The sequence below is a fragment of the Xenopus laevis genome, chromosome 4S (assembly GCF_017654675.1).
Source record: "Xenopus laevis strain J_2021 chromosome 4S, Xenopus_laevis_v10.1, whole genome shotgun sequence".
Classification (NCBI taxonomy): Eukaryota; Metazoa; Chordata; class Amphibia; order Anura; family Pipidae; genus Xenopus; species Xenopus laevis.
In genome coordinates this window covers 105331044-105358953 of record NC_054378.1, presented here as the reverse complement: position 1 = coordinate 105358953, position 27910 = coordinate 105331044, and the positions used below count along the sequence as shown (strand labels likewise).

The window sequence follows — 27910 nt, the reverse complement described above, 5'->3', positions numbered from 1 at the left end:
ATATATATATACTGTATATATATATATATATATATATATATATATATATATACAGTATATATATATATATAAATAATACTATATTGAGGAATGTGATGTGTTTTGTTAGCACAAACACCTTTGCGAATCTTAGCGACCATGTTTGCATCCTTTTTTGACGACTTCCTCGTAATGTGTGCGAACAAATGTCTTTTGCGAACATGCGCAGTGTATGTAATAACATTTTCGTAAACGTAAAGTGTTTTTCTGCAAAAAATATTTAACGAAACTCCAGGGCAGGAGTTAACGCTAACCTTTGATTAGCTGTAATGAGCAATGTAATATTCAACAGCAAATGATTTTAAATTCTAAACAGAGCTAAACAATTGCAAAAATGCCATTTTAAATAATGCTTGCAATTTTTAATTACTTCCCCACTATTTGTACTATAAAACTGTAGCCAAGTCAGCAGTGAGAGGAGAGAGTGTCCCTGGCATTGTATAATGTTGTGGTCCCCACCTGCAGGTGAACTGACATAAATCATGCATGTACATCCAGCAGCCCTCCAGCTGTTGTTGAACTACAAGTACAAATGCCAGCAGCCCCAGGCAGCCTTCAGGAGGATACTGGACTGACAAGAGACGGGGCTAACTAGTTCATAGTAGCACTAAGATAATTCTATTTAGCTTTTTTGAGTGACATTAATTGTATCAGATCCTGCCTGGCAAACTGATTCTACCCAGCCAGGCCTTGTCTGTTACTAGTTGTGTTAATGAAAGATAAAAACTTGGGTACAACTGACATTTCAAGAACAAAAACAACTTAAGGGGCACATTTATCAAAAGCCATGTAGTCATATTGAATTATTCCCCATAATCAAGATTCAGCTCCATTTTGCTGATCATTAAATTAATAATTTGTTTCTTTTTAGCTGCCTGTATTTAAAGGGCATGTAAAGGCAAAAAAATAAAATCCCATTTTTACTTTCTGTAATGAAAAAGAAATCTATCTCCAATATACTTCAATTAAAAAATGTGTACCGTTTTTATAAGAAACCTGACTCTATGCAGTGAAATTCTCCTTTCATTTACTGCTGTGGATAGGAATTGTCAGACGGTCCCAGCCATGCAGAACTCAAGCAGCTTTGTTTATGACGATCCCTAAGCAGCCCAGACCACACTGAGCATGTGCACAGTCTTAGTCTTGCAAAGATGTTTAACAAAGTTACAAGATGGTGACCCCCTGTAGCCAACTTTGAAAGCATAAATTATTTGTTTGATTAGGCTTGTGTTGCAGTAAGTTCATGTTTATATTTAGTATACAAAATACATAATTTCTAGCCTTATTCTATTTTAGACTTTACATGCCTTTTAAGAAAAAAAATCTGAATGGGATCATAGCGATCAAGCTTGATCAAAGAAATTACGCTTGACCATTCAGCCTAATTTTTGTGAATCCCAGTATGCCCAGCAGGACTTTTTGCCACCCCAGGTAACATGCAGGGTTTCTCAACTCGCCTTATGGTAGCAGCACTGATCACTGGCCATTTGATTACTCAGATGACACTTTAAATATTTGTGTTTTAATAAGGATTTGATAATCTATGACCCTGATATTAGAATATACAATTCAGATCAGTTTGAGTTTGTTATATCATAAATCAGTAAAATCATGATATTTAGAATGCCGACACTTCACATAAAAGTCTGCATTTTTGGACAGCCCTCCCTTGCCCTGAACCTTACCAGTTTGCCCCCTACAAATGACTAGTTTTGCTTACCTGTTGAAAAAAAGTAGAGTAATGGAGTTGAAGGACGCCATCTCCTGCCACTGAATCTTCAGCTGGATACGTTTGCTGAAACTGAGCATGCACAGTTGATCCAAATCTGATCTCCAAACTCCGCCTTCAAAGATCATTTCCATATTGCATTGGCAAAATAATGCATGTACAACCAGGGGATCCTCATATTTCAGTGGGAAATCCAATTTATATATATTGCATCTATAATCTGTAATTTTCGGGATCTCTGGCTTTCTAGATAATGATTTTGGATTTCTGATCCCTTAACAGTGAATTAAACCCAATTGGATTGTTTTGCCACTAGCCACCAGGTACACGGTACTGTTTTAATATTATAGACGAAAATAAATCATTTTTAACCATTAGAATTATTTACTTAAAATGGACTCCTAATTCAGAGCATTTTGGATAACAGGGTTTTCCTGATAAGAGACCCCATGCATGTGCATGTACAGTTAATGTTATTTAGAGGGTATTAATGAGTAAATGGGGAAACTGCTTGAAAATAAATCTGCTCTGCACATGAAACTATCAAAAATTGCAATCACGGCCAGAGGAAGTCAGTCGCTCAATTACAGAATGTAAGGAACGCAGTCATGATGGAAAATGTTTTTAGAGGACAAATCCCTCAATCAGTTCGCTCAAATCAAGATACAAGTGCAGCAATTTCCTATCAGTGCCAGAAAAAAACATCAATTTGAAATTAAAAGCATCTTGGCTTTTGTACTTAACTTAAAGGCCTCCATCCAATAAAAGAAAATGAAATGCTGACACTTCCAACAGTTATATAGTTATTTTTAACTGAAATTGCCTGTGTCTGTATGGCTGTTTATTCTCTGCACTGCTGGCCTTGACTCCTTAAACCAGAGGTCCCCGACTGTTTTAACCCATGAGCTATAATTGCAAAAAGAGTTGGGGAGCAATAAAGTTCCTGGGGATGCCAAATAAGAGCTGGGATTGGCTATTTGGTAGCCCCCTATACAGACAGCTAGTCTAAATTACTTGTACTGTTTAGCAGTACACCTGGGTTTATGCAACCAAAAATTGCCACCAAGCTAGAAATTAAAAAATAAAAAAAAAGCACCTGCCAAGGGATTGGTGAGCAACTTATTTCTCATGAGCCAATGGTTGGGGATCACTGCCTTAAACAATGATGCAAGTCAGCTGATTAAGACATGTGGATATGACCCAAGTCCTGTTACATTGTTTCAGGAGTCAGAACCAGAGACAAGTGTAATGAATGTACATTAGAAAGTTGCTTAGAATTATATTGTGTTTCATTCGGCACAAAATCAGTGTTTTTGTGGAGATCCTATTCAAAAATATGTAACAAAATATTTTTTTCTTGTTGGGAAATTGGCCCATTTATGACCCTCAACTTGATTAGCCCAGGTCCAGCTTCATGCTGGAAGCCTCCTTGCCACCCTAAACATACCCTTTCTTGTCGTGTGGAACTGTGAAGTACACTTACCCTCAAAGTCCTCCTAAATTTACTAACAATTAGGTCATATCCCACAAACAGAAATGGAAGGGTGGAAATTAGTGCCAGAGTGGAAGCATTTTATAACCTGGAAGGAAGGAAGTTCAAATGTCCTGTAAATAAATGAAGGATGGAGAAAATTTTGTTTTTGGGTGCCTCCTAGAACTGGGATTCTTAAAGGGATACTGTCATCGGGAAAACATGTTTTTTTTCAAAACACATCAGTTAATAGTGCTACTCCAGCAGAATTCTTCACTGAAATCCATTTCTCAAAAGAGAAAACAGATTTTTTATATTCAATTTTGAAATTTGACATGGGGCTAGACATTTTGTCGATTTCCCAGCTACCCCTGGTCATGTGACTTGTGCCTGCACTTTAGGAGAGAAATGCTTTCTGTCAGGCTGCTGTTTTTCCTTCTCAATGTAAATGAATGTGTCTCAGTGAGACATGGGTTTTTACTATTGAGTGCTGTTCTTAGATCTACCAGGAAGCTGTTATCTTGTGTTAGGGAGCTGTTATCTGACAAACACAAAGTAGTGCTACACACACACTCTCACCGCTCTTTGCAGCATCGGGTGCCGTCTGTGACCCTGTCTGCCCAGGTCTGGTTCACATACAAGAAAATACTTCAGCAGCACTCCGATTATGGTGAAAAAATTGGTACTTTATTCGTGCCTCAAGCTAAGCGACGTTTCGAGCTTTTCCAGCATTTTATCAAGCTTGATAAAGGGCTGGAAAAGCTCGAAATGTCGCTTAGCTTGAGGCACGAATAAAGTACCAATTTTTTCACCATAATCGGAGTGCTGCTGAAGTATTTTCTTGTAAGGGAGCTGCTATCTGGTTACCTTCCCATTGTTCTTTTGTTTGGCTGCTGGGGGGAAAAGGGAGGGGGGTGATATCACTCTAACTTGCAGTACAGCAGTAAAGAGTGATTGAAGTTTATCAGAGCACAAGTCACATGACTTGGGGCAGCTGGGAAATTGACAATATGTCTGCCCCATGTCAGATTTCAAAATTGAATATAAAAAAATCTGTTTGCTCTTTTGAGAAATGGATTTCAGTGCAAAATTCTGCTGGAGCAGCACAATTAACTGATTCATTTTGAAAAAATTTTTTTTCCCCATGACAGTATCCCTTTAAGAAAGGTCTTTCCTAATGAGCATAAATCAGTAGCTCATCAATTGCCAATTGTATAATCTGGCCTGTGTGCAACATCCGTGGTCACCCCATCCTATGGGATGTTCCCTTTGATGAATCATACTTGGAGCACCCACTTTATTTTCAACTATTTAATATTATTCCTTGTCCTTTTCAAAGTAACTAAAATTCATGGTACACAGCCGACTTTGATCACCACCGTCTGTTTGATACAGTTGATTGCCATAAACTTTAATATAATTGAAGGGGGCTCCAGGCTCTCCACAGGGCCACAAATATAAAGTAAAAAAGCAATTTTTTCAAATTTAATTAAAATTATACATCTCCAAATGGCCTACGCGTTTTGTGCCCTTAAAGAGATACTGACACCAGAAATTAAACCTTTTTTTACATCTATCATAATATTGTCTTGGCATGCTATCTATAATTTTGCCATAAAAATATTTACAGATGCATTTACATTACCCATCTGATCCCCCATGTTCCTCTATGAGGGGGCTGCCATATTTGAGCTTCAGCAATCAGCAGTCTATTAGCATTAGAAATTCTAACTGACATGTTGAGAAGGGACAGTCAGGTTGGCAAAACAGTCAGGTCTATTAACTTCAAGTAACAATTACTTACAAAAGTAGCCTTGTCAGTGAAAAATGATCAACATGAGCTATTGATGTACATTAATATTTTGAATAATAATTTTTTAGTGTCAGTATCACTTTAATGGCTCAGTTCCATTACTAAATGCCTCAAAGGCACGAAACACGTAGGGCCATTAGGAGATGTAATTATTCAATTTGAAATGTCTTTTTTTTTAAACATATTTGTGGCCCCATGCTTTTTCTAGAGTGCCTGGAGCCTCATTCAATAATATTGCTGTTGGTTTATCCATCCACCGAGCTACTTTTCCTCCAGCTCTTTCTCAAGTACCATGAACTTAAAGTAGGAGACCTGGTGAGCTTTTCAGCTACAAGTCCTGGATGAGTGATGACTCAAGTCAAAGAGCATTTAATTGAAAGGCTTTCTCACTTTTATTTGGGTGCTTGCTTCATTTTCTTCATTTTCTTTATCTGAACATTCTATTTTCACCTCTAAACATCTGTGTTTTAAAAACCTTGAACCTTGTTTTTTTTGGCATCTCTCCTGGTTCATCTCCATCACCCTGCCCAATGCCAATGTGTATAAAATATAAAGGTAGATGCATAATGGTGTGTTCGTCTCAATAAAAGGAGCCATGCATCTACCTCAACCACATAATCGGGAGTGAATTTACTGCAGCCAATGACAAGCAACTTGTGTGAAGTACAAACTTTCCTTTATGATCCATTAACCACCTCACCCATCTTTTCCAGTTGAATTGTGGTGGAAAGAAACAACCCTAGGGCAGTCATCAAGAGTTCCAGAAACGGTCATGGTTCATTTAATATAACTATGATTGTTTTATGCAAAGCCACCCAAAGTGTTCTGAGAGTCTATGGGACAGCAGATATATGATCAGTTATGATCATAAAGGAATTCTCTGAGGTATGCACCATGACCATGTCCCATTCTTTTTGGATCACAAGAGTTGCAATTGTGCAACTAGATAGAGAGGGCTTTATGGTGAGTGCAACATGGCATAAAATGAATGGGGTTCCTCTGCATTTGTGTTGAGACCTAATGCACGTTTAAAGCCTATATGTTTGTTAAGAAGGTGTAGAGCATTTTGGATTTACAGGGCAGGATTTTCCAATTCAAGTGGCATCACCTCAACACAAACACATGGATTTCCTCCATAACTGCACAGCATACAGCTTTTATTGGCACACAGAAGCTTTCCATATCCATTTACACATCTCTGTTACCTGATGAAAGCTCCTGCTGAGCTGTTGAATTATTGAATTACACTCGCTAACAGTGCTTCTGATTAGAAATATAAATTAATCTGGAAACAGAAGATTTAGGGGAATAAGTGGGAACACACTATGCTAATAGTAATTCCTAGAACACCAACAATTTTCGCCTGTGCATGAAAAATTAAATTTTTTCAGAAGACTGAGCTGACCCATGATAGACCTCAGTAACCAGTCATTTGTAGGCCAGCCAAAGATAAGCTTTCCCGATTGGGCCTCAGAGAGACGGGGGTAAAGTTTCAATCACTTAACAGAATCTTTAGCATCGGCATATGTACCTAGAATGACTGCTGCATTGCTCTACTGGGACTGAAACCGGAAGGCTTTGTTTAATGCTAAATCAGTGTATGGGGAGCAAAACCAAACATGTTTTATTTAATGCCGTATTCCTGTATTGGGACTAAAACCTGCATGTTTATTTTATGCAGTATGACTGTATGGGAATAAAAACTGAAGCTTTCAGCCATTTGAAAACTGCAGAGAAATATTTCTGATTTCCAACATGAAATAAATGTGAAATAAAATTAGCAGAGACATGATTTGTTTACTGATCATTGCCTAATTCACCATGACTTGTTTCATGTTTTTTCTACTTCTGTGAATTAAAGAGACCACAGTTCATTTGCAAAGCAAGAAAACAAGAAATGTTCTAATATTTATGAAAATTACCTTTTGTTGCTATGTGCAACAGTGAAGTGTTATCTTAATAAAGGCTGGGGCCCAGTGGTGGTTCTAAACTGTTGATTACTGTGCAGAGTATACTCTGTAAGGACAGTGTTGGCCATAATCAGTATACAGACGTGGTTGTTTCTCAGTGGCAGCGCCTGTAGTTTATACTGGGGTCTGACTCCAATGATAATCCTTGGAGCCCTGGTCTGCAGCCTTGGTGTGTCTACTGGCCAACCAACCAGCAAAATGGGCCATGCTCTGCTTGTTCTGTTGTTGCTCAAACATAATTCTGAGCAGCTCTTATTTTCATAATTTTTAGTATAAACAGAATGTAACAAGATCAGTGTGATACCATCTTCTCACACCACAGTGATCTGCTGTTCTTCATAGAGCCAAGACCTTTCCACTACAAGTTTATACTGCCTTATAGGGTTAGCATCACCAGCACTGCTACTCTTCAGCTCTCACATTAGTAAGCGCCAACTGAGATTGTGGCTGATACAAGTAGTAGTTTTGGGCCGTATTGCCCACTGTGTGTTTTCTACACTCAAAATTGCCTCCCTTTGTTGTCTATGGCAGTCACGTTGAAAGTCTCATGAAGCTAGTTATGATAGTAGTGCTTGTGTTTGGGCATGCAAGTATCAACTTGATGAAGAACAGAACCAATCCCCCTCTTGTTGCATCTGGTGGTTATGGTTTTAAGCCCCAGTTATTTTCATGCAAATCCTATACACATGCAGAGGGCAAAGCTCCTCATTACTGTGCCATTTGAATAACCTCTTGTATTCTTCTGAAACCTAGTACAGGCAACAGCTGTCCATCTTCAATGTAAATTGAAATACCACTCCTTGGAGCACTAATACATTTTCTGAACTTATAGTTCAGCATCCAGGGCACTGTGAGCCGGAAGTTGACTCTCTTATTCCCCCATCTATCTTGAAATCATGTTTGAGCCACATTCATTGCAAGACTTAAATTTCCATTTTCTGTCTGGAAATATGTCATTTAAAATGTAGTTTAATTGGCTCCTGTTGAAGATGACCATAGTGTGTGTGTGTGTGAATGTGATAGGGACCTTAGATTTCAAGTTCCACTGGGGCAGGAATGGAAGTGAATGATGTATAATCTCTGCAGACTATATCAGATAAAGGAGAATAATATTGTAACACCATAATGTATTTAGCTCACTTGATCTTCTTATAAGCACATCCCTTGCCGGTATTATAAATGTATTTATTGCATGCCAGTAGACTCCACATTATGTGGCACCAGATGCACAGTGTGTCTCTATTAATAGCATTATATGCAGTCGGGGATGTGGCCCCTCTTTTTATTAATATACCACCAAAAAGGTCAACATTTAGGGGGGATTTAACCTCCCTTCATCAGGATGAAGGGAGGTTAAATACCCCCCGAAACGTTGATCTTTTTGATGGTATATTAATAAAGAGAGGGGCCACATCCCCGACTGCAGATAATAGTGTGTGTCCGTGAATTTTCTACAGTTGCTAAGGGACCTTGTGGGACTGGGGACGACGGAGGACCAGCACCACCATTTCAGGGAAAGTGGAGTTGCGGGAGAGCGGTAGATATAAGACATTCTATAAATACCATGCCAGGGATGATCTAACCCCAAGCAGAATATGGCTTCTCTACATTCCACAGTAATCAAAGGAACAGTATATTTGTTATAAGAGAATGTTTATTTGGGAAACCCTCCTTTTATTTGCATCAAGATCCTCCAGTGGGCTTTGCTGGTGTCTGTGGGGAATTACATGTGTTTCACTGGTGGGGTAAATAGAAAGTCCTTTTTTTAAGCTAAAATCTGATTATAGAGTTACAGCAGTAATAAGTAACATGTGGCACTGTATCGCCAACAGCTGCTGGAAGATAGATCGTACAGTAACAGCTGGAGAGCCATGGGTTAGACGTTGCCAAACAACTGTAGGCCTGTCTGCCCATATGATTAATACTGATACTTTGCTTTTGCCAATTTGGAACATAAAGAAGCACATGGAGTTACTAAAGCATAGTAGAACATAAGCTACATTGTATGTGTTGATAGCAAATGTACTTTGTACATTTAGATCTATTACTTTTTATGGGGCAGCCATGTGAACTTCTCAACCATGTATGCTGGAGCATAATGGACTGAGGATATTAAACACAAGTACATGTAGGTGTAAGTGTGTGTATCATCTGATTCTGTCTCACCTTCTAATGTTGGGAGATACCGTTTGGGATGCAGTGCTGTGGTGCAAGTATTATAATATTCAGTTCTCTGAAACAAAAGATCTGCAACCGGAAAACTTCAACTGTCCTGCTTGCTGAAAAGAGGGGACCTCCTGGTTTCAGACATGCACAGATAGACTGCAAGGCTTTGTCACTGTGCTGTTCTATGGCTTCTACTTCTGGTTGTGATGTGGCGGCCAAATGCCGGCTCTATGAAATCTTGGTGGGTGGTTGGGTTACAGTGATTCTGCTCTGCCTTATTGGATAGCAACTTTCTGCATTCTCCTTCTTTTAAAGCTATATTTCTTCACGCCATTGACCCCTGATATTATGTTTATCTCACTGCACATAAAAGAGACAAAGAAAACATCTGACACTCAGAAGATCAAGTGGTACTAAATGAGACGTTCTCAATCATTTGTACACATAATATGCTATCAGGGTTTATGTGAAGATTTAAGACACTGGTGTCACCCATAATTTATATACAGGGAGTCCTCCAGTTACATACACCCGACCTACAAATAACTCATACTTACATACAGAGGCTATTACAGTAATGCACTGTGGTTTGCTTGGCCTTTATTTGCATTCAGCTTTAATAAACCACCTGCCTCAATCCCCTCTGGTGTGTGTTGTCTACTGCGGAGCACAGAAAGGTAAAAATAAATGTGCACAGAAAGGTAAAATTAATAAGTAAGTCAAACATCTGTATTGTTGCATTTAATCAGTAAATGGATATGTTTCAACTTACATACAAACTGAACTTAAGAACAAACCTACAGATGTCGTACTTAATTCAGGGACTGCCTGTATAGCAAGGCACAAATGTACCAAATTAGCAAACTTGTTTCAGGTTCGATGTGTTTGACTTAAACTGTGAAATATGTGCAATATATTATTGTTTGTCCAGAGCATTTGCCTTTCTGCAGATTTGTATAATTACATTTTACAAGGTACCGTCGTATTGCTAGAGCATTTACTCAAGGAAACCGTACAGCAGCCATAGTGGATTATGTCTGTAGTGGATTAAGCTTCTTATAGACAATGGGCAAATAGAGGCAAGAGATATGGCAGTATGTCTAAATGGAAAAACTGCAGAGAAGGAATCTCCTGGGAATGTTATTAGCCCCAAACTTAAAGGATTATTGTGTATTGTCTCAATCAAAAGGTCATCATAGTCATAGTAATGTGGCTCTCTCTCCATTATGAGTCTATATATGCATTATTAAGCAATAAAACCCACCTTTTCACATTACAGGTAAAGAGAGAGTGTTTTATTGCAACGGAAATCTTTTGATGAAACATAGCATCGGGTCCAGAGCAATGGGGACTGGCATACGGGAAATTCTAAAAACGATCGTATCTCCTGCGCATCCCCAGTGTTTCTGAACCAATCTGAGTGTAGTTGGGCAGCATGCCGCACCCTAAAATCCTGCTGCCCTTGGTGGCCTCTTCACAAATCTGGGCCTGTGCATAGAATATAACAGAAAAATGATTTGGAATACAGTGGTGAAGTGGTGATGTATGGGGGTCAGTTGCAATTGATATCTCTTTACATACTGATAAGACCAAACAAATAAAGTGGCTAGAGTATCCAACCTACATGACCACCGTTCTAATGCTGGTCTGCCAAATCACCTTGGACCATAGATACTGATTGGGATCATTCGGAAAGCGTGAATTTACCAAAAGCGAAGTTTGGATGACTATTTGGGTTTTATAACAGAGTGTTGCTTGGACATTTGGTAAGGCCCCAACCACTAAACCCTTTACAATATTGATGAAAATACGTATGTACTGTATCAGCCATTTAGTTGTATTTCCAAAAATATTCATAAGGGCAAATAAGCATTAACTGTCAAATCTCACCCTAAATTACCCCCCCAGCCACTCTTTGCGCCCACTCTACATGGGTCAGACCTACAGTTTGGGAAGCATTTTTATAAAGTCAAAAGAAGTTCTTATTACTAAACCTTGCATGTATATTTTCAGTAGATATACAATCAGAGATGCTAACTTAGATCCAAAGCCACCTGGCTGCATCTTGACTTCTGCTGCCCACCTCCTGGCTAGTCCTCCATTCTGCTCCTTTGGCACTGTCCCCTGAGCATGCGAGTTTCAGAGGATTTTGAGTGACCTTTCTATGCTTTTTAATGGTGTGTACATTATGATTTGGGTACAAATTACTGACAGAGGGTGATAGGCCTGTTATTGAGAGTCAGTGTCGGACTGGCCCAACGGGATACCATGTGTCAGTGGGCCCTCATGCTGCTAAACTTTAGGCCTATTTCATGGCCATTCCTTATTTCTATGAGAATAAAGAGGCTAAATAGATGGAATAATTGATTATAGTTTATAAAGAAAACAGACTAGGAGAATAGAGGTTGAATGAGGAGATGAATAATATTAGTACTGAAAGTGGACCCCTGGCCTAAGGTTTTATGGTGGGCCCCTGGTCTAAGGTTTTTGGGTGGGCCCCTGGTGTCCCAGTCCGACACAGTGACCAGATTAAATCAGCAACTGCCTAGAAAGATTATGGGTGAGCTGACATCTGTACCGTTTGTAGCATTATTTATAATAAATATACATATTTGTAACAGACCAACCAATATAGCATGGATTTTTTTTCCTATATTAAAAATGATACCTGCAGGCATTATACTGTATTTATAACATCAATATTAACATTGCAGCCACACAGTAACGCTGGATATAGTCAATATATATCTGATCTGAACTATAAATATTGACGGTGGCGGTGGGGTATCTGTAGAGCAGCCCCTTGGCAAAGGCAGTGCCTCTTGTTCCTGCTGGGATATAATGTCAGGCTCTTGATAGAATGGCAGAACTGCAGGGAAGCTTGGAGCAAAGGAAGCAGCCCACAATCCAGCAGGGCAGCGATTATTAATAAAAACATTGCCATTACACAAGAGATAACGTGCTGCACTTTATTACAGAAACGCTGGGATTTTAATGAATTCATTAGTGATTCTTTTCCCTTTAAAGCCCTCAGTGGGAGTCCAAGACAGTGAAGGGAATGCATTGTATGGAAGCCAGAGGTATGTTTTGCTTCTTGTTCCAAAACAAGCAATTTGTATGAGGAGCTTGTCAGATACTAATGACCAGATTTGTCCAAGAATGTAACATATGAGAAATATTAATACCCTTATTTTAGTATCCTTTGTGCTGCCGTGTCAAGTGATCCCTTTTATTTAGTATCTTTTGTGTGTGTGTGCAAATCCAGAAGTGCCAGCGGGATTCCTGGAGCCGGGGTTAGAAGAATAAAAAGCTATAGAATAACAGTTTAACGACTGATCATGTATAGAATGAGCAATGGGCCTTTTGAAAGGCAAAATAACAAGAGATTGAGAGAGAGAGAGACAAAGGCCAAAAGCATAAAGTGTTTTCCCAAAGTGCTGCTTTTGCACAGAGATTAAAGATGCAGAGAAATCTAATCAGATTTATCTGTACAAAAGAGATTTGTGATTTGTATTGTGGAAATCTATGATTGGAAGTTCATTACATTTGTACATGCAGAGCTTTTGGCCAAATTTGTTATTTAGAATATTTGGATGCTGCTGTACAAACTGTTCTGCCTACATATTAGGAATAATAACAGCAGATATAATCTTTTTGGGATCAGTTGGTTGGTTGCAATAAGAAATCCAGAGTGCTTTGCAGTGTTCTCCTGGTGTCCGTGATTAATTGACATTTAAACCCTCAAAATAAGTGCTCAGAGCTCTCCTGTGAGCAGTTTTGCAATTTGCAACAGCGCTGCCTGCAACTGCCAATAGAAAATGAATTACTGAGAAAAGGAACGTTTTGTGATGTTGCTCTGCTTAGAACTGGCCAGGTGACTCTTCTCTGCTCACTAATGTAATTTTCTACCAGCTGCAGCCAGAGAAGAAAAAGAGCTTACTACTGATTGCCGGAGGAAACATCACAGCTGCATTTATGCAGGGTTGTTAGAGGCTTATATATCAGAGGGTCTATATCAAGGGTTAAAACAGAAAAAAACTATTTAAGTATAGTTATGCTATTCTATATGTGAATATATAAATAAATAAATAACCAAGTCTCTTGTCCCTATGAAACTTTATCCCCACTCCTCATAAATGCCTTAAATTATTTACTGAACCCCTTTCTTTACTTCATTTCCCCTGAGCAGATCAGAAACGGTTATTGACATTATAGTTCTACAGTAATATTAACGTTGCTCTTTATCTAGATCTTTTTACACTTAGAGCTAGTAGTTGTCCTTAGCTTTGCCTGGCATATGACTGGTGAGAAAATGACTTACAATGGACTGATGTCATGTGATCAAGTGGATATATAACAGTTCATGGACATCACAGACAGAACAGTTTACTCATGGTCAGACTCACTCCAATCGCTGACAGACTGTTGTAGACTGTGGCTCCCCTCAGTCTTCTGCAATGGAGCCAACAATCAACACAAAAACCACAGAGAAGTTTAATGAAACTACTGGAACAAATAGGCCTAGTATGGGAACAGACGGAAGGAGCAATAGAGCGAGTGGTTAGTACACCGTGTGTGATTGTTAAGACCTGGCCCTGCTGACAAAAAGGGACAGTGTTTAGCCAAAGGTCACCCGTCATTGGGCTAAAACCAGCATTGCAATCAACATTATCAGGCCAAAACATAAAGGAGAACTAAATAAGTAGGGCAGAAATGTTGTATATTATTTTGGGCTTCTGTACCAGCCCAAGGCAACTACAGACCTTTAGCAGTAAAGATCTGTGTCTCCAAAGATGCCCCAGTAGCTCCCCATCTTCTTTTCTGCTGATTCACTGCACATACTCTGTGCTGCTGTCACTTACTGAGCTTAGGGACCCACTCACAATATACAGTACACATAGAATAGAAATGTCACAATATAAGCCTAATTAGTAATTCATATAGATAATTTGTACATTCCAGTTGATTATCAGCCCTGTACAATCAGCTTATATGACATCTCTCAAGCATGTGTGTGTCACTAAGAAAATCCAAAATGGCAAACTCCTACGATGACTTTGAAGGCCTGGATCATTTTCCCTATAGAGACGTCGAACCTTTAGGTTGGATCAATAAATTCAGTATATGAAATAAGGAATTTCTAGCCATATTCATTTTTAGGATTTAGTTCTCCTTTAACTGCCTGGCACGTGAAGGGCTAAGAAGGGCAAGCGGTGCTAGAATAGAACAATGTTTTCGATAAGCACTTCATGATTTGATGAAAAGTGAGTCACTGATTTAGTTGGGAACAATGGGAAAATATGGATTATAGAATTAACTTCATATCAGTGTAAAGTAGGCCAGTTTGGTCTATGCAGATAGGCCACTGAACTCCAGTAGGCCAACTGGCTGAACAATCGGATCAGCTGGGGAGTAGAAGACAGTAGTTGCCTATGACATTCAGTAAACTGCAACCCCGTTATTAGTGGGATAGTGGCTATTACAGGGGAGACCAACCAATGTAGTGTGGATTAGCACACCCTCCTTATCGATAGATAAAGATCTGCCTGGTGCACGTGGGTGGAGGCTCGGCAACCTCCCAAAATATTACAGGGGAGAGCCATTGGGGTATTTGCGCCAGCTCCATGATATAAATCATAAAGAGTCATTTAAAAATGCAGTGCAACGTACAAAGTACCAAAACCTACCCAACCCGTGCGCCCCACCCAGAAACAATAGGAGCACTTGTACACAATTCAGAAGAAGCAGAACAGACACAATGGTGTATATACGGTTAGTATATGGAAGTGCAAGCAGCATGTTTGCTTGTAAGTATCTTGCATCAGAATTAACAAAATTGTAATCCACTTTAGCTTGACCAATCTTTGTACATGACCCGTGATATCTTTTATAAAGGCGTGTGTCCTGTTTTTTTTTTCCCACGTCATTATCTGTATCACATATATTTTGGCTGCATTATATTAAAGGAGATCAGCAAAAAACTGTTTATTACACAGTGAAAGAGAATGCAATTCTAAGCAACTTTCCAATATATATTCATTAAATATTTGATGGTTTTAAAGTTATTTGTCATTGCTACAGAATCCAAACGTTCTGTTCTTTTGTAGGAGAAATCACTTCTCCTCCAGGTCTGCTGATTTGTGCAACTCTGTTTCAGGAATCAGAACCAGCAGTGCAGAGACTATAGACAGCCAGACTGAGAATGTTAAACGTATATGGCAGATTTGATTAGAATGACGTTTTCTTTTCTTATGCAAAAAAAAAAAAGTGAAGATCCCCCTTTATGCTTGATGAGTGTGAGTTGCATACATTTCTATCAAGGCCATATTTTCATGCACCATAATGTAATGTGTGTCTTGTGAAATATGCAGAATGTTTGAAACCTCTGGGAGTATGGGATACCTTTCAAAATATACACTGCGTGTTCATTTGGTAACATAAGATTCCTTTTACTAACAGTGAAGCACATGGATACATATGGCAGATATTCCAGAGGTCATGTAACACAAGCAGGCCTGGGAGAAGCAGCAAGTTTATTCATAGTAAAGCATACAAAACACAGGGTCAAGGTCTGTACATTACATGCCCCCTCGGATCCCACTAGTGAGAGTAAAGAGGAGGCAGGTGGTCTGAATCAGCTGCCCCAGGCAGGTGTGAATAAACAGTTTAGGAAAGAATGCAGGGAGAGGGGCTGAGAATATATAAACCTTCCTGCTTGGGGACATGTACAAGGGGATAGATCCCAGGTTTGGAGAAGGTGTGAAGGAGCGATGGAGCCATTCTCTGCAGATGAATTTAGCAACATGTCAATGAGGAGAAATCATATTTGTCTAACAGTGTACCTAATCTTTCTAGCAACTAGGAAATTAAAGATAATTAAAAATAATGCTGCAGCAGCTGAAGGTTCATGGAGCTACACAAAGAAAGTGCTGCGACTTGTTCTTAGCAATTAAAGTAGTAAACCCTTGTGTGGCCAAAGGGGTGTGCAACTCATTGCAAACCCATTTGGCAGTGAAAGGGTTGATGTGAAAAAAGGCCCTCACATTGGAGGGAGAAGGACAGTAGAAGGTATTTTGCCCTGCAGTCAGTGGGGCTGTGGGTTCAGCCACTCCTTTCCCTCAGCTGCTCAGCCTGTGGTGTCTGGGGAAGGACAAGGTAGAGAAGGTGCACCTCCAGCTGGTGTATTGGCAGGTGAGGGTGCAGGTGTGGCCATGCTGGGGGTCTTGTCACTGTCCTTCGAGGGAGAAGGGGTCGCCGGGTCTGTCTGTTCAGGAGCTCTCAAACGTTTCATCATGGTGGTTACTCTCACCGCTTTCTGCAAAAGACATGTTTGCCAGCACCCAAGTTATAACTTATCTGCCACCTTCAGACACACTTACAGTTGCCTTTGCACTTTATTTCTAAACAGGCAGTAAAATATTGGAACTGAATTGCTCAGTCCATTAATGGCTCCAAGCAACAGAATCGAGTGTCAGATGCAATACCCGCAGAAGTGCCATGTTTCCAATCACATGACTGAGAATAGGAGCATTGGCCTTTACAGTGATAAATGAAAATTGAGAAACATCTATGTCATTGTCCCTAAAAATGTCCCCATGGAGAGCAGCCCCTCTGAAGTGTATGTTTTACTTTTACTGTTACACCTCATTGCCTGATTTCAGCTTAAAGGAGAAGGAAAGTCTTCATGTGCTTGGGGATGAAAATGTTAGGTGCCGCCAAGTGATTGTATTGACTTACCTGAAACCCGGGTTATACCAGTGAGCACCACCTCTTCTGTCTTCCTCTTTCTTCGCGCGGCTGCGCATGAATTTTTTTACTGTTATAGAGCTATGGAACCTCTCTGCTGGTAAGGTAACATTCCGTATATAATGTACATATTTTAGGATTTAGTTCTTAATTGTTTTAATTGTGAATTACCTTATTCTTTAGAGGTAAAGTGAAAAAGAAGTAAGGGTAGTTGCATGATTGTTCCCTTTTATTAAAGGACATGGGAACTCAAAAAATTTTTTTTCACCTAATATAAGAAAACAATAAGCAACTTTCAAATTTGAATTTCTTAAAAATGTAGGTGCTTTAAAAGTTATTTGTAAATGTAATTGCTATAGAAAGCAGCACGAGACTGTGACCACGAGTCCTCTGCACTCAACCCATTATCAATATATTTAAGACATTGAGACATTTTGTGCATAAAGCTACTTAAAAAATGCCTTACCCTTTAAACAAAACAGGGATTGTTTGTCCATATATTGCAATATATTTAAGCTGGCCAACTACGTCAAAGTCTTCCCATATCTGACCAGTCCTACGCTTAATTTTCATCTGATTCATTAAGAATTCTATTGCTTCATTATACATTTTACAAAGGGACTAAGTTTTAACTTTTAATAGCTGCTTTCAAAGTAAACCTCCCAAACTTGGTTGCCTTTTTATTAGCCACCAGTGACTATAGCTGGGAAGATTGGCCAGATATGGGATGTCTTTGATACAGTAGCAGTATGCACAAAATGTCTCAATGTCTTAAATATATTGATAATGAGTTGAGTGCAGAGGACTCTTGTATTTGTCTATAGTTTTTTTTGACAGTTACAGGTAGAATTGTCATTAAATTAAATTTAAAGCAAAATTAAAGCAAACTTTTTATTGGTTGCCATAGGTTACTGCCTGGTTGGAAGAGCAAAATTTGGAACAAATGGAAAGCTGCATAATTGTAGCTGGGAGAAAGGATAAACAGCAAAAAAACTGACTTTGCAGGAGAAAAGTATCCCACCCAAAGGTCCTTACCTTCCACTTGGCTTTAGCAAAATTCTTCTCAATCTGAGCACATACTCCATCCTTTATGTTCTTATCGGATGCTGCATTTCCTGAAATCCTGAGTCACAGAAATATAAGTCTGTTAATTAAACAGCACTTGCACAATGTTATGTAAAACACACAATCCAAACACAATTCTGCTGGATGGCATGGCACTCGTGCATTATTGTGGGGTGGCCAACCAGTTTTAGCACTGACCAGAGATATATAGTCCCTTTTGTATTGAGGTATTACTGGGGCAATGGAAGCATGGTTAAAAAAAGTTGGACATGGGTTTTTTGGAGAATGTTTACCCACTTTCTGGGAGCTATTTGTTGAGTATTAGGGCCAAATATAGCTATGCAGTGCTTTCATCTAATTATATTAATAAAGTGTGGATAAAATGATAAATAGGTTTAAAACAGCTTTTTGTAAAGGATAATAATAATTTATAATAGAAAAGTTCACCATTCATGACTGATGGCATCTGCAGCCGTCACTCTCTGGTCTTGTTCCACCTCCATCAGACGGGTCACTAGATCTTTTGCTGCAGCAGAAAAGAGAATTATAATTCCATTCTGGGAGTACTGGATATGGTTAATCAGAAAGTCTAATGACAATAAAGTCAGTTTTTTGCATTTTGGCCTGCGTGAGTCTTGACACAACTCCTGCTACACCTGTTACTGGATTATTACTGTGCCATTTATCGTTACTTCTATAGGGTTTGCTGTAGCCACAAGTACATATTGCTGCAAAGTGGCCCTGTTGGTGAGTGTTAATCAGCATATATATAAATGTCTACTCAGATGCTATTCCATGATCCTTTTAGTAGAATGGTCTGCAATTTAACTAAATATTAACCAGTAACGTAACTAGAGGGGGGCGGGCCATGGCGCGGGACGTGCAGCCGGGCCCCCGTCCCCTTCCGTGCGCCCGAAAACACTGAAGAAGTCAGTGGCGCGCGAGCTGCCTGGGGGCCCTGAGGGGGTGCGGGCGACCCCTTCTCCCCCAGTAGTTAAGCCATTGATATTAACCACAGATCCCAATATTTGAATTTCCCATAGAGTTATAATGAAACAGGATTCCAGCTAAAGAATAGCAAAGCATTGGTTCCTTGTGAATAGGAGAGAGAATTGGAAAGGATGCAGGTATCTGTGTTTAAGAATAGGGATGCTTACAGATCTGTAGACAGATGTGTCCCTTTAACACATATTCTAGCATGGGAACCCATATGGTTTCACTTATATATTACATGCTTTTGTGGACCCCAGAGAGTGGCCGTTTTTGGCCCACCCAAGAAAAAATAGGAAAACAGGAGAAAAAACCCACATCGGCAATTAATAAGCTTCACTAAACCACTCGGTGACAGGGCTGAAATACACAGTGTGCATATGTATACATGGAAACCATGGTTGGTCAGCTAATAACTCTTTGCCTTATCTAAGGCACAATATAAGTACAGCTCAACCTCAGGGATCAGAAAAGCTTTGTTTCCATATGAGGCTACACATCTGATTGCAGTCAGGAAAACAAGCCTATGCTCTATTTATTCCATTATATAACATTCTAGCCACATGGCTCATTACGATCATCTTGGAATGTTCTAGCGCCTTGCTTGCCTGCAGGTGATATTTCATCCCAATATGGAGAGTCAAACTCATAATCCCCATGTAGAATTTTCCGGAATAAATTTTTATCATGGCTCTCGTAGTCCTCTTCTTCCAACTCATCATAGAATGGGGGGTTTCCAGACAGACTACAGCAAGGACAAAGAGCTTTGTGTTAATGTGGATATGCACTTTGATCCCAATGGATCTCTGTCACTGGCATACAATATCACTATGTCAGATACTGGTAACCTACACACAATTCCCTACCACACAATCACACAATTGATATATGTCATTGAAGACACCCAACTTCCTGTTATTTTGACACAACATCACTATTTGTTACTTTAAGACACGTAGCTATCTGCCAATTTAGCATAATCAGTGTAGAGTGTCACCGGAGACACATTAGATCTGTCACCCTGACACGTCCGTCACCATCTGTCACATAGAAACACATAGCTATCCATCATGGAGACATAATGACAGTTACTATGAATCATCAGCGAGAGATGAGTCGCTGTCATCATGCCGTGAGCAACTGTCTGTCACTGGAGGCTACCGATGTGCAGCACGCCAAAAATAAAAATGAGGGCATAAGACCTAAAATTGGAACAATTCAATACAATTTGTTGCCGTTATTATAAGGACTAGGGATGCACCGAATCCAGGATTCGGTTCGGGATTCGGCCAGGATTCGTCCTTTTTCAGCAGGATTCGGATTCAGCCGAATCCTTCTGCCTGGCCGAACCGAATCCGAATCCTAATTTGCATTTGCAAATTAGGGGAGGGAGGGAAATTGCGTGACTTTTTGTCACAAAACAAGTAAAAATGTTTTCCCCTTTTCACCCCTAAATTGCATAAGCAAATTAGGGTTCGGATTCGGTTCGGTATTCGGCCGAATCTTTCACGAAGAATTTGGGGGTTCGGCCGAATCCAAAAAAGTGGATTCGGTGCATCCCTAATAAAGACCATTAAAAAAAGACTGGGATAGCTTCATATACTTTCTGCCCAACATCATCTATCCTTTTTTTTTAAACTTTGCAACTTTGTTTTTGTGCCTTTCTGTTGCAAGAAAATAATTCTCATTATGTCAACTGGGTGCCATTAAATTGCGTTTTGCAAATTATGACAAAAATGTCAGGGGGCAATGTTAATTAGCCCCAGTGCTTGGCTTTGAATATATTCATTGAAGTACTGACAATCATAGCATAGCTATGCATAGCTCTACTCAGTCTTTTTCCTAGGTGTCACAATGAAGACGGAACACATGTTGCCTGAATGTAAATCATTTCTAAGGGAAACATTTACTGCTTCTGTTAATTATATATCTAAAACATGTATATATATATATATATATATATATATATATATATATATATATATATATATATATATATATATATTTAGAATTAGGACATGCACACATATATCATTCATTATAAATAACTGCCACTCACAGTATATACATGATGACTCCAATCGCCCAACAGTCCACGGGCCGCCCATACCTCTGCCGTGCAACCACTTCAGGGGCTGGAAAAATCACAAGTCAGGAATATTTTGATCCATTACCATGTTTACTGTATAACCCAGCATTCAGTTTCAACTGGGTTTAGGTGGATTTCTATGAATGGTTCTTACCCAGATATTCTGGTGTCCCGCATGGCTCCTTGATGAGACTGTTGGTCTCCACTTTGGCCAAGTGAAAGTCACTGATCACTATTTTCGAATTCTTCATGCGGTTAAAATACAAGAGATTCTCAAGCTGTAAAAGGCAGTGAAAATAAAAGGAATGGAAGAGAGAAATAGTTCTTTTAGCTGATGTTGACTGGATCCAACACATATTTTACAGAGATACCTTCTGCACTGCAGATGATCTATTAGTCACCAGCAATGCAGAGCTCAGAGAATTCTTCAGTGTAAGGTTCCGGTGGCTGTTACAAGAGGAATTCGTTATTTCTAATTACCAGAGGCCTCATAGCTTTTTGAAAGCATAATTGTAGCAAAACCTCCCAAGTAGTACAGTACGTAATAAAGGTAGATATAACCATGCAGGATTTACCAGGCCACCTATCTGCCATTGCTCTGGCAATTTGGCTTTGGAAGCATTAGTGGGAATCCAATGAATCCAGGGATCATTTAGCGATCCCAATGAATCCCTGCAATATTTTGGGTTTTACATGTGCATGCGAGGGCTCACCTTCAGGATTTGGCTGAAACTTGTGGATTTGGATCACCTTAAGAATCAGTAAATACTGCATATAATTATGTGCTCCCTGTGCAGCTTTAAAAAGTTCGCAGAATGGAGCAAGAATAAGATCCAATTTCAGACATTTTTGTGAGCGAGACCAAGACAGTTAATTCTAAACGGAATCATGCTGCGTCTGCATTAAGTAGACTACAGAATGTAGGGTCTCTCTCTGTTATACCCCACACCTACCCCTCTTACCTTCAGATTTCTGTGCACAACACACAATGAATGCAGATAGGCCACAGCCTCCAACACTTGCCGGACGACATTGCTTGTGTCCCTCTCCGAATAATAACCTTGATCCAGGATCCAGTCAAAAACCTCACGCCCTGATGCCCTGCAAGGGGTGCAAATTGAAATGTTTTACTTCCCCTTAACAAGGTTTATGTAATTTTATTCAACCCCATAATGGTTTAATGTAGGGATGCACCGAATCCAGGATTCGGTACGGGATTCGGCCTTTTTCAGCAAGATTCGGATTCAGGTGAATCCTTGAGTCTGGAACCGGATCCGGATCCTAATTTGCATATGCTAATTAGGGGTGGGAAGGGGAATCACTTGACTTTTCACACAAAATGAGGAAGTAATAAAAAAATCCCACTTTTTCTCCTTCTTGCAGCTAATTTGCATATGCAAATTCGGATTCAGCCAAATCTTTCATAAAGGATTTGGGGATTTGCTTTTTTGCAAGTCATGGTTTACTGTGAATGGAAGATAAATAAGGAATAATGTGTCTGTTTCTTGTGTATTCAGTTTCTTTTTCCCATCTTGTGTTGTGTGACAAGAGCATGAAATACAATCCTCACAGGGAGTCATTAGCTGATCTGGTTTCCAGTTGGTCTAAATGCTTTTCTTGGACAATATCTGGTGCAGCTGAGATCATATGATATATATATATATATATATATATATATATATATATACAGCATAGAGAGAGCGAAAATATGTGTTAAAATGTGGGAATTTAAAAACTCCATTGGATCTTTAACAAAACATAATTTTACTGAATTCTCAACCAAAGAAGACACCACAGAGAGAGCCATGGGGCTTGTATATACCATTAGATATTCCATGGGGTGGAGGGCTGTAATACTATTTATTTCAATTCTATATTTCTGTTACACAGGGTGTCATTTTTCAGGAGAACAAAGTATTGTGAAAACATTTTGGCGCTGATCACTGTCTGAAGTAGAAGTTACTGGGGCCCACACACAATCTATAAAGGTCCTCCATCCCCCAAACCTTGGCTAAAGGAAACTGTCTGACACAAATATACTGTATTGCTCATTAGTTTGGACCCCCACTGGGTACTCTAGATTCCTGGAGCTGCAACTGTTGCCAGGGCTGCCTTTTTTGTAATTAACTCCCTGGGGCAGATAGATGCCAATGGAAAAACCACCCTACAAGTAAGTGCTTTATTTAAGGGGTCTTTATAAAAGGGAGAAGCGCCTTTCACAGAAGTATTGATTTACAAAGAGTCGCCTTGTTGATTAACTGCATCGTTGCATACTCATCTTTTTAGGCTATGGATGATATGCCACCTAGTGGTCAAAATCTGTATCTGTATATGGTTTCTCAATACATTGCTGGGTATTTACCCAATACACCGTCTCATTGGTCAGATCGGCAGCTGTGTGATTTTGGAGTAAGCAGACTGTTGATAAAAGCTCAACACCTTTGAACACCCTAAGGGTAAGGGCACACAAGCAGATTTGGGGAGATTTAGTCGCCCGGCGGTGACAAATCAACTCTTCTTCGGGGCACCAATCTCCCGAACTGCCTTCCCCTTCTTCCTGCCAGCTATAATGAAACATTACCAGCGGGATGGCACTTGCGACGCTTCAGTTTCCGAAGTTGCCCGAAGTCGAGTCGTGAGGCATCTTCGGGAACTTCAGATAATGAAGCACCGCAAGTGCCATCCCCCTGGCGATTTTTCATTATAACCGGCGTGAAGGCAGTTCGGGGAGATTGTCGCCCTGAAGAAGAGGTGATTTGTCACCGGGGCGACTAATCTCCCCGAATCTGCTCGTGTGCCCTTACGCTTAAAGTGGGCATAACTGCAAAACTTTGTTTCATACAATATTCGGTACGTCTATGGCGAGTGAAAAGCCGACCAATATCGGCAGAGGACTTGGATATCAGTTAACTCATCTATCGGCTGGCTGGGAATTTTGATGGGGCACCTTTGAAGGCACCCGAGCATCGGCCACTGTTAGTGCTGAATAGTCAGATACAGGTAGAATTCTATTGTTTCTACCCATATATCTGACAATTTAGCTCTAACAGTTAGTATTGAAAACAAAATCTTTCCTGCGACAAAGATATTAATTGTAACGTCTATTGCCACCTTTAGAGACCTTTTTTGTTGTATGCAATGTGATTGGACAGACAGGCAGATGTGAGCTTTGGGGGTAAAATCAATGAATGATCTCAGCACCTTTGAAACACCTATGTATATGGTTTCTCCTTTGCAGCAATACATAGCTGGGTAATTCTCTGATACAGGTATGGGACCTGTTATCCAGAATGCTTGGGACCTGGGGCTTTCCGAATAAAGGATCTTTCCATATTTTGGATCTTCATACATTGTGTACTAGAAAATCATGTAAACATTAAATGAACCCAAATAGGCTGGTTCCGCCTCCAATAAGGATTAATTATTTCCTAGTTTGAGTCATGTACAAGGTACTGTTTTATTATTACACAGAAAAAGGAAATCGTTTTCAAAAATTTGGATTATTTGGATAAAATGGAGTCAATGGGAGATGGCCATTCTGTGATTCAGAGCTTTCTGAATAACGGGTTTCTAGATAACGGATCTCATACTTGTATCATGCATTGTCCTTGGTCAGATGGCCGTCGTTTGATTTTGATGTAAACAGAGGGCACATTGAAGCTCAGCACCTTTGAAAAGCCCTAAGAATAGATTTTATATACTTTATGTTCATGGAACACCTTGGTGACTTATAATATTCCTGTATTTTTCAATCGGGGGTACATTATTCACTAGAAATATGATTAATCATATGGTGCTGTTGATATGTCATCATATATCAGACCCTCTCCTTTGTTAAAGAAGAGTGACGTGTCAGTGCAGGGGTAATGACAGCCTAAATTTCTAAACTTCCCTTTTCTTCTTTCTCTTCATCGTTTTTCCTAATTTCAGAGGCATTTGGGATCTTGCTGTGCTTTAATGCTTGTCTTTCAAGTGACATGTTGCTTTTATCTTGTCTTCCTATTACTCATTGGAAATGACATTACAGCTCAAGTCTAATGATGCAATACCTTAAATGATGCTGTTTCTTTATAATCCCTTTATTAATACACATTGATTGATGTGAGTCATTGTCCTGCTGCTGGAGAGTTACCAGATGTACCACAGTCATTGCTATTATTTACCTACCCGCAAAGTGGCCTTGTCATTATCTTTAAGTTCCTAAATAAAGGAAGTAGGAAGATATCCAAAGCAGATGGCCAGAGAAACAGAGGCTAGAGGAACAGACCCATACCTCCCGACATTTGGGAAATAGAAAGAGGGACAAAAAGATAAAAAATTGACCATTCCCATTTTTGTGGCCACACCACCAAATGACCATGTTCATTTTACAAAATTTAGCTTATGTTATGAAAGTCTGAACACATTTCTGTGGTTTTTATGTGTTATTACTAGAATGTATTCGCCAGGCGCGAATTGGCCGTGAAAATGCACTGACGGCAAAAAAAATTTGACGCCGGCGGCAGTTTAGACCTCAAACTTTGACACCGGCACCCATTTTGACGCCGGCGAATTGTCGACGGCTTCAAAATTGCTATGTCGCGAATTTTTTACCAGTTTCACGAATCTCGCTGGAAATTTGCGAAATTCGTGGCGAATCGAATCGGACAAATACGCCCATCATTAGTTATTACAGTTTGGCTAATGAGGATGAATTGCCTTTTAAGATGCAAGTCACAGTTTCCCCAAGAGACCTGCTTATCTTAAATTGTTACAATTGTTTCTTTGCTTATCTTGAATTGTTACAAATGTATCTAAGTGCACCTGCCACATACTCTCTGCCAAAAGCCAATTACGTTTTAGAAACATTGTATCTTTTTCTGGCTGTTCAGTGCAGAAGATCAAAGAGAAAGTCTGGACATTTCAGTAACAATCCAGGATTGTGGGTTGATCTTTTTTTTTATTTTTCTGTTATTTTGCCAATTGAGTAGAATGGAGGGGAATACAGAGACCTTGTTACAGCTGCTGGGTTAAAAGGTATGCACAATGCATATATTCAGATTGAGCCCATAGCTGTTCAACACACAGCTCAATGTGCACAGTCACTTGCATCAGACTTTCAAATCATCTTCCATAGTTTGCCCATTTCCATTATTATTATTTTCCATGTTACCTCACTACAGCTGTATGCTTGCCCCCCAAAGGTTTTCATGAGATTGATAAATATGGGGAAAGCACTGATATTCCCATTGCTGACAGGGTTTAGGCTAATAATGATGAATGGCACACAGACATGTTAACCACCAGCAGGAAATATGGCAGTCAACTGCAGACACCACTCATGACCTATTAAAGAATCTTAGCAATTTTCGCTTATACGTACATTGCCCTTTAAGATATTTAAAGGGGTTGTTAACCATTGAATTAACTTTTAATATGACGTAGAGAGTGATACTCTAAGGAAATTTGCAATTGCTTTTAATTTTTTATTATTTGTGTTTTTTTATAGTTATTTAGCTTTTTATTCAGCAGCTCTCCAGTTTGCAGTTTCAGCAATCTGGTTGCTGGGGTCAAACTTACCCTAGCAACCATTCATTAATTTGAACAAGAGACTGAAATATGAATAGGAGAGGGCCCGAATAGAAAGTTCAGTTATACAAAGTATAAATAACAATACATTTGTAGGTTTACAGAGCATTTGCTTTTTAGATGGGGTTAGTGACCCCTATTTGAAAGCTGAAAAGCAGAAGGCAGAAAAAGGCAAAAAATTCAAAAACGATAAAAAATAGATCATGAAGACCAATTTAAAAGTTGCTTAGAATTGGTCATTCTATAAAATAGTAAATCTTAACTTAAAGGTGCACCATCTCTTCAACCTTGCACCACCATTTTGTCACCTGACAGGAAATAATTCAAGTTTTAAAGGGCATGTAAAGGCAAAAAATAAAATCCCATTTTTACTTTCTTTAATGAAAAAGAAACATATCTCCAATATACGTTAGATAAAAAATGCGTACAGTTTTTACAAGAAACCTGACTGTATGCAGTGAAATTCTCCCTTCATTTACTGCTGTGGATAGGAATTGTCAGACAGTCCCTAACTGCTCTGCAGGGAAACAATCATACTTATGAACAGCAGGGGGAGCCCCCGCCTTACTTCCCAGCCATGCAGAACTCAAGCAGCTTTGGTTGTTTCCCTGTAGAGCATTGGATTTTGTTTTGCCTTTACTGTTTCCAACTCCAGCTGCAGGGACACAGATCATAGAGCCAGATTAAAACAGATAAACGCGGATTCTATTTGGAGGATTATTTTGCTGCAGCCACTGGTTCTGCAGAGTTGGAGAAAGTTTACATTAAACAATACAAAAACTATAAAATCCACATTAGATTACATGACAACACAGGACCCAGTGCAGTCTGCATATTCTGATTATTAATCAGTCTTGCTGTATCGGCTTCTGGCAGATATTATTTGACTTGTGCTGTTTTGATAATTTATGAGGATCCATAAGCAGCCCAGACCACACTGAGCATGTGCACAGTCTTGGTCTTACAAAGATATTTCACAAAGTTACAAGATGGTGACCCCCTGTGGCCAACTTTGAAAGCATACATCATTTATAAGGCTTGTGGTGCAGTAAGGATACAAAATACAGCATTTCTAGCGTTATTTTAGTTTAGACTTTACTTCCCCGTTAACTTTAACAGGAAGTGTGGGAGTAATGGACTCAGCTCTGCCATTCCTTGATTGATGTAACCTAGCATGTACGCGTGCCCTTGGTTTGAGTCTGAGCATGGTGATTTATATAAGCCAGAGGGATGGACTCACAATGGCAGCATTCCTGTATTGATT

The 27910-nt window shown here is 39.5% G+C and overlaps 1 protein-coding gene across 2 annotated transcripts in view; it reads right to left on the bottom strand.

Annotated features, from left to right (window-relative positions):
* Positions 1-15703: 15703 nt before the first annotated feature.
* The window catches only part of LOC108715820 (caM kinase-like vesicle-associated protein), a 49454-nt gene continuing 37247 nt past the window's right edge, over positions 15704-27910 (bottom strand). For both annotated transcript variants that reach the window (XM_041561683.1, XM_041561684.1), the window contains 7 exons: positions 22041-22179; positions 21233-21356; positions 21049-21124; positions 19598-19734; positions 18447-18525; positions 17970-18057; positions 15704-16503 (listed from right to left, as the gene is read on the bottom strand). In XM_041561683.1, coding sequence (XP_041417617.1) covers positions 16315-16503; positions 17970-18057; positions 18447-18525; positions 19598-19734; positions 21049-21124; positions 21233-21356; positions 22041-22179 — 832 coding nt within the window. In that variant the 3' untranslated portion in view covers positions 15704-16314. The remainder of the gene's footprint in view (positions 16504-17969; positions 18058-18446; positions 18526-19597; positions 19735-21048; positions 21125-21232; positions 21357-22040; positions 22180-27910) is intronic.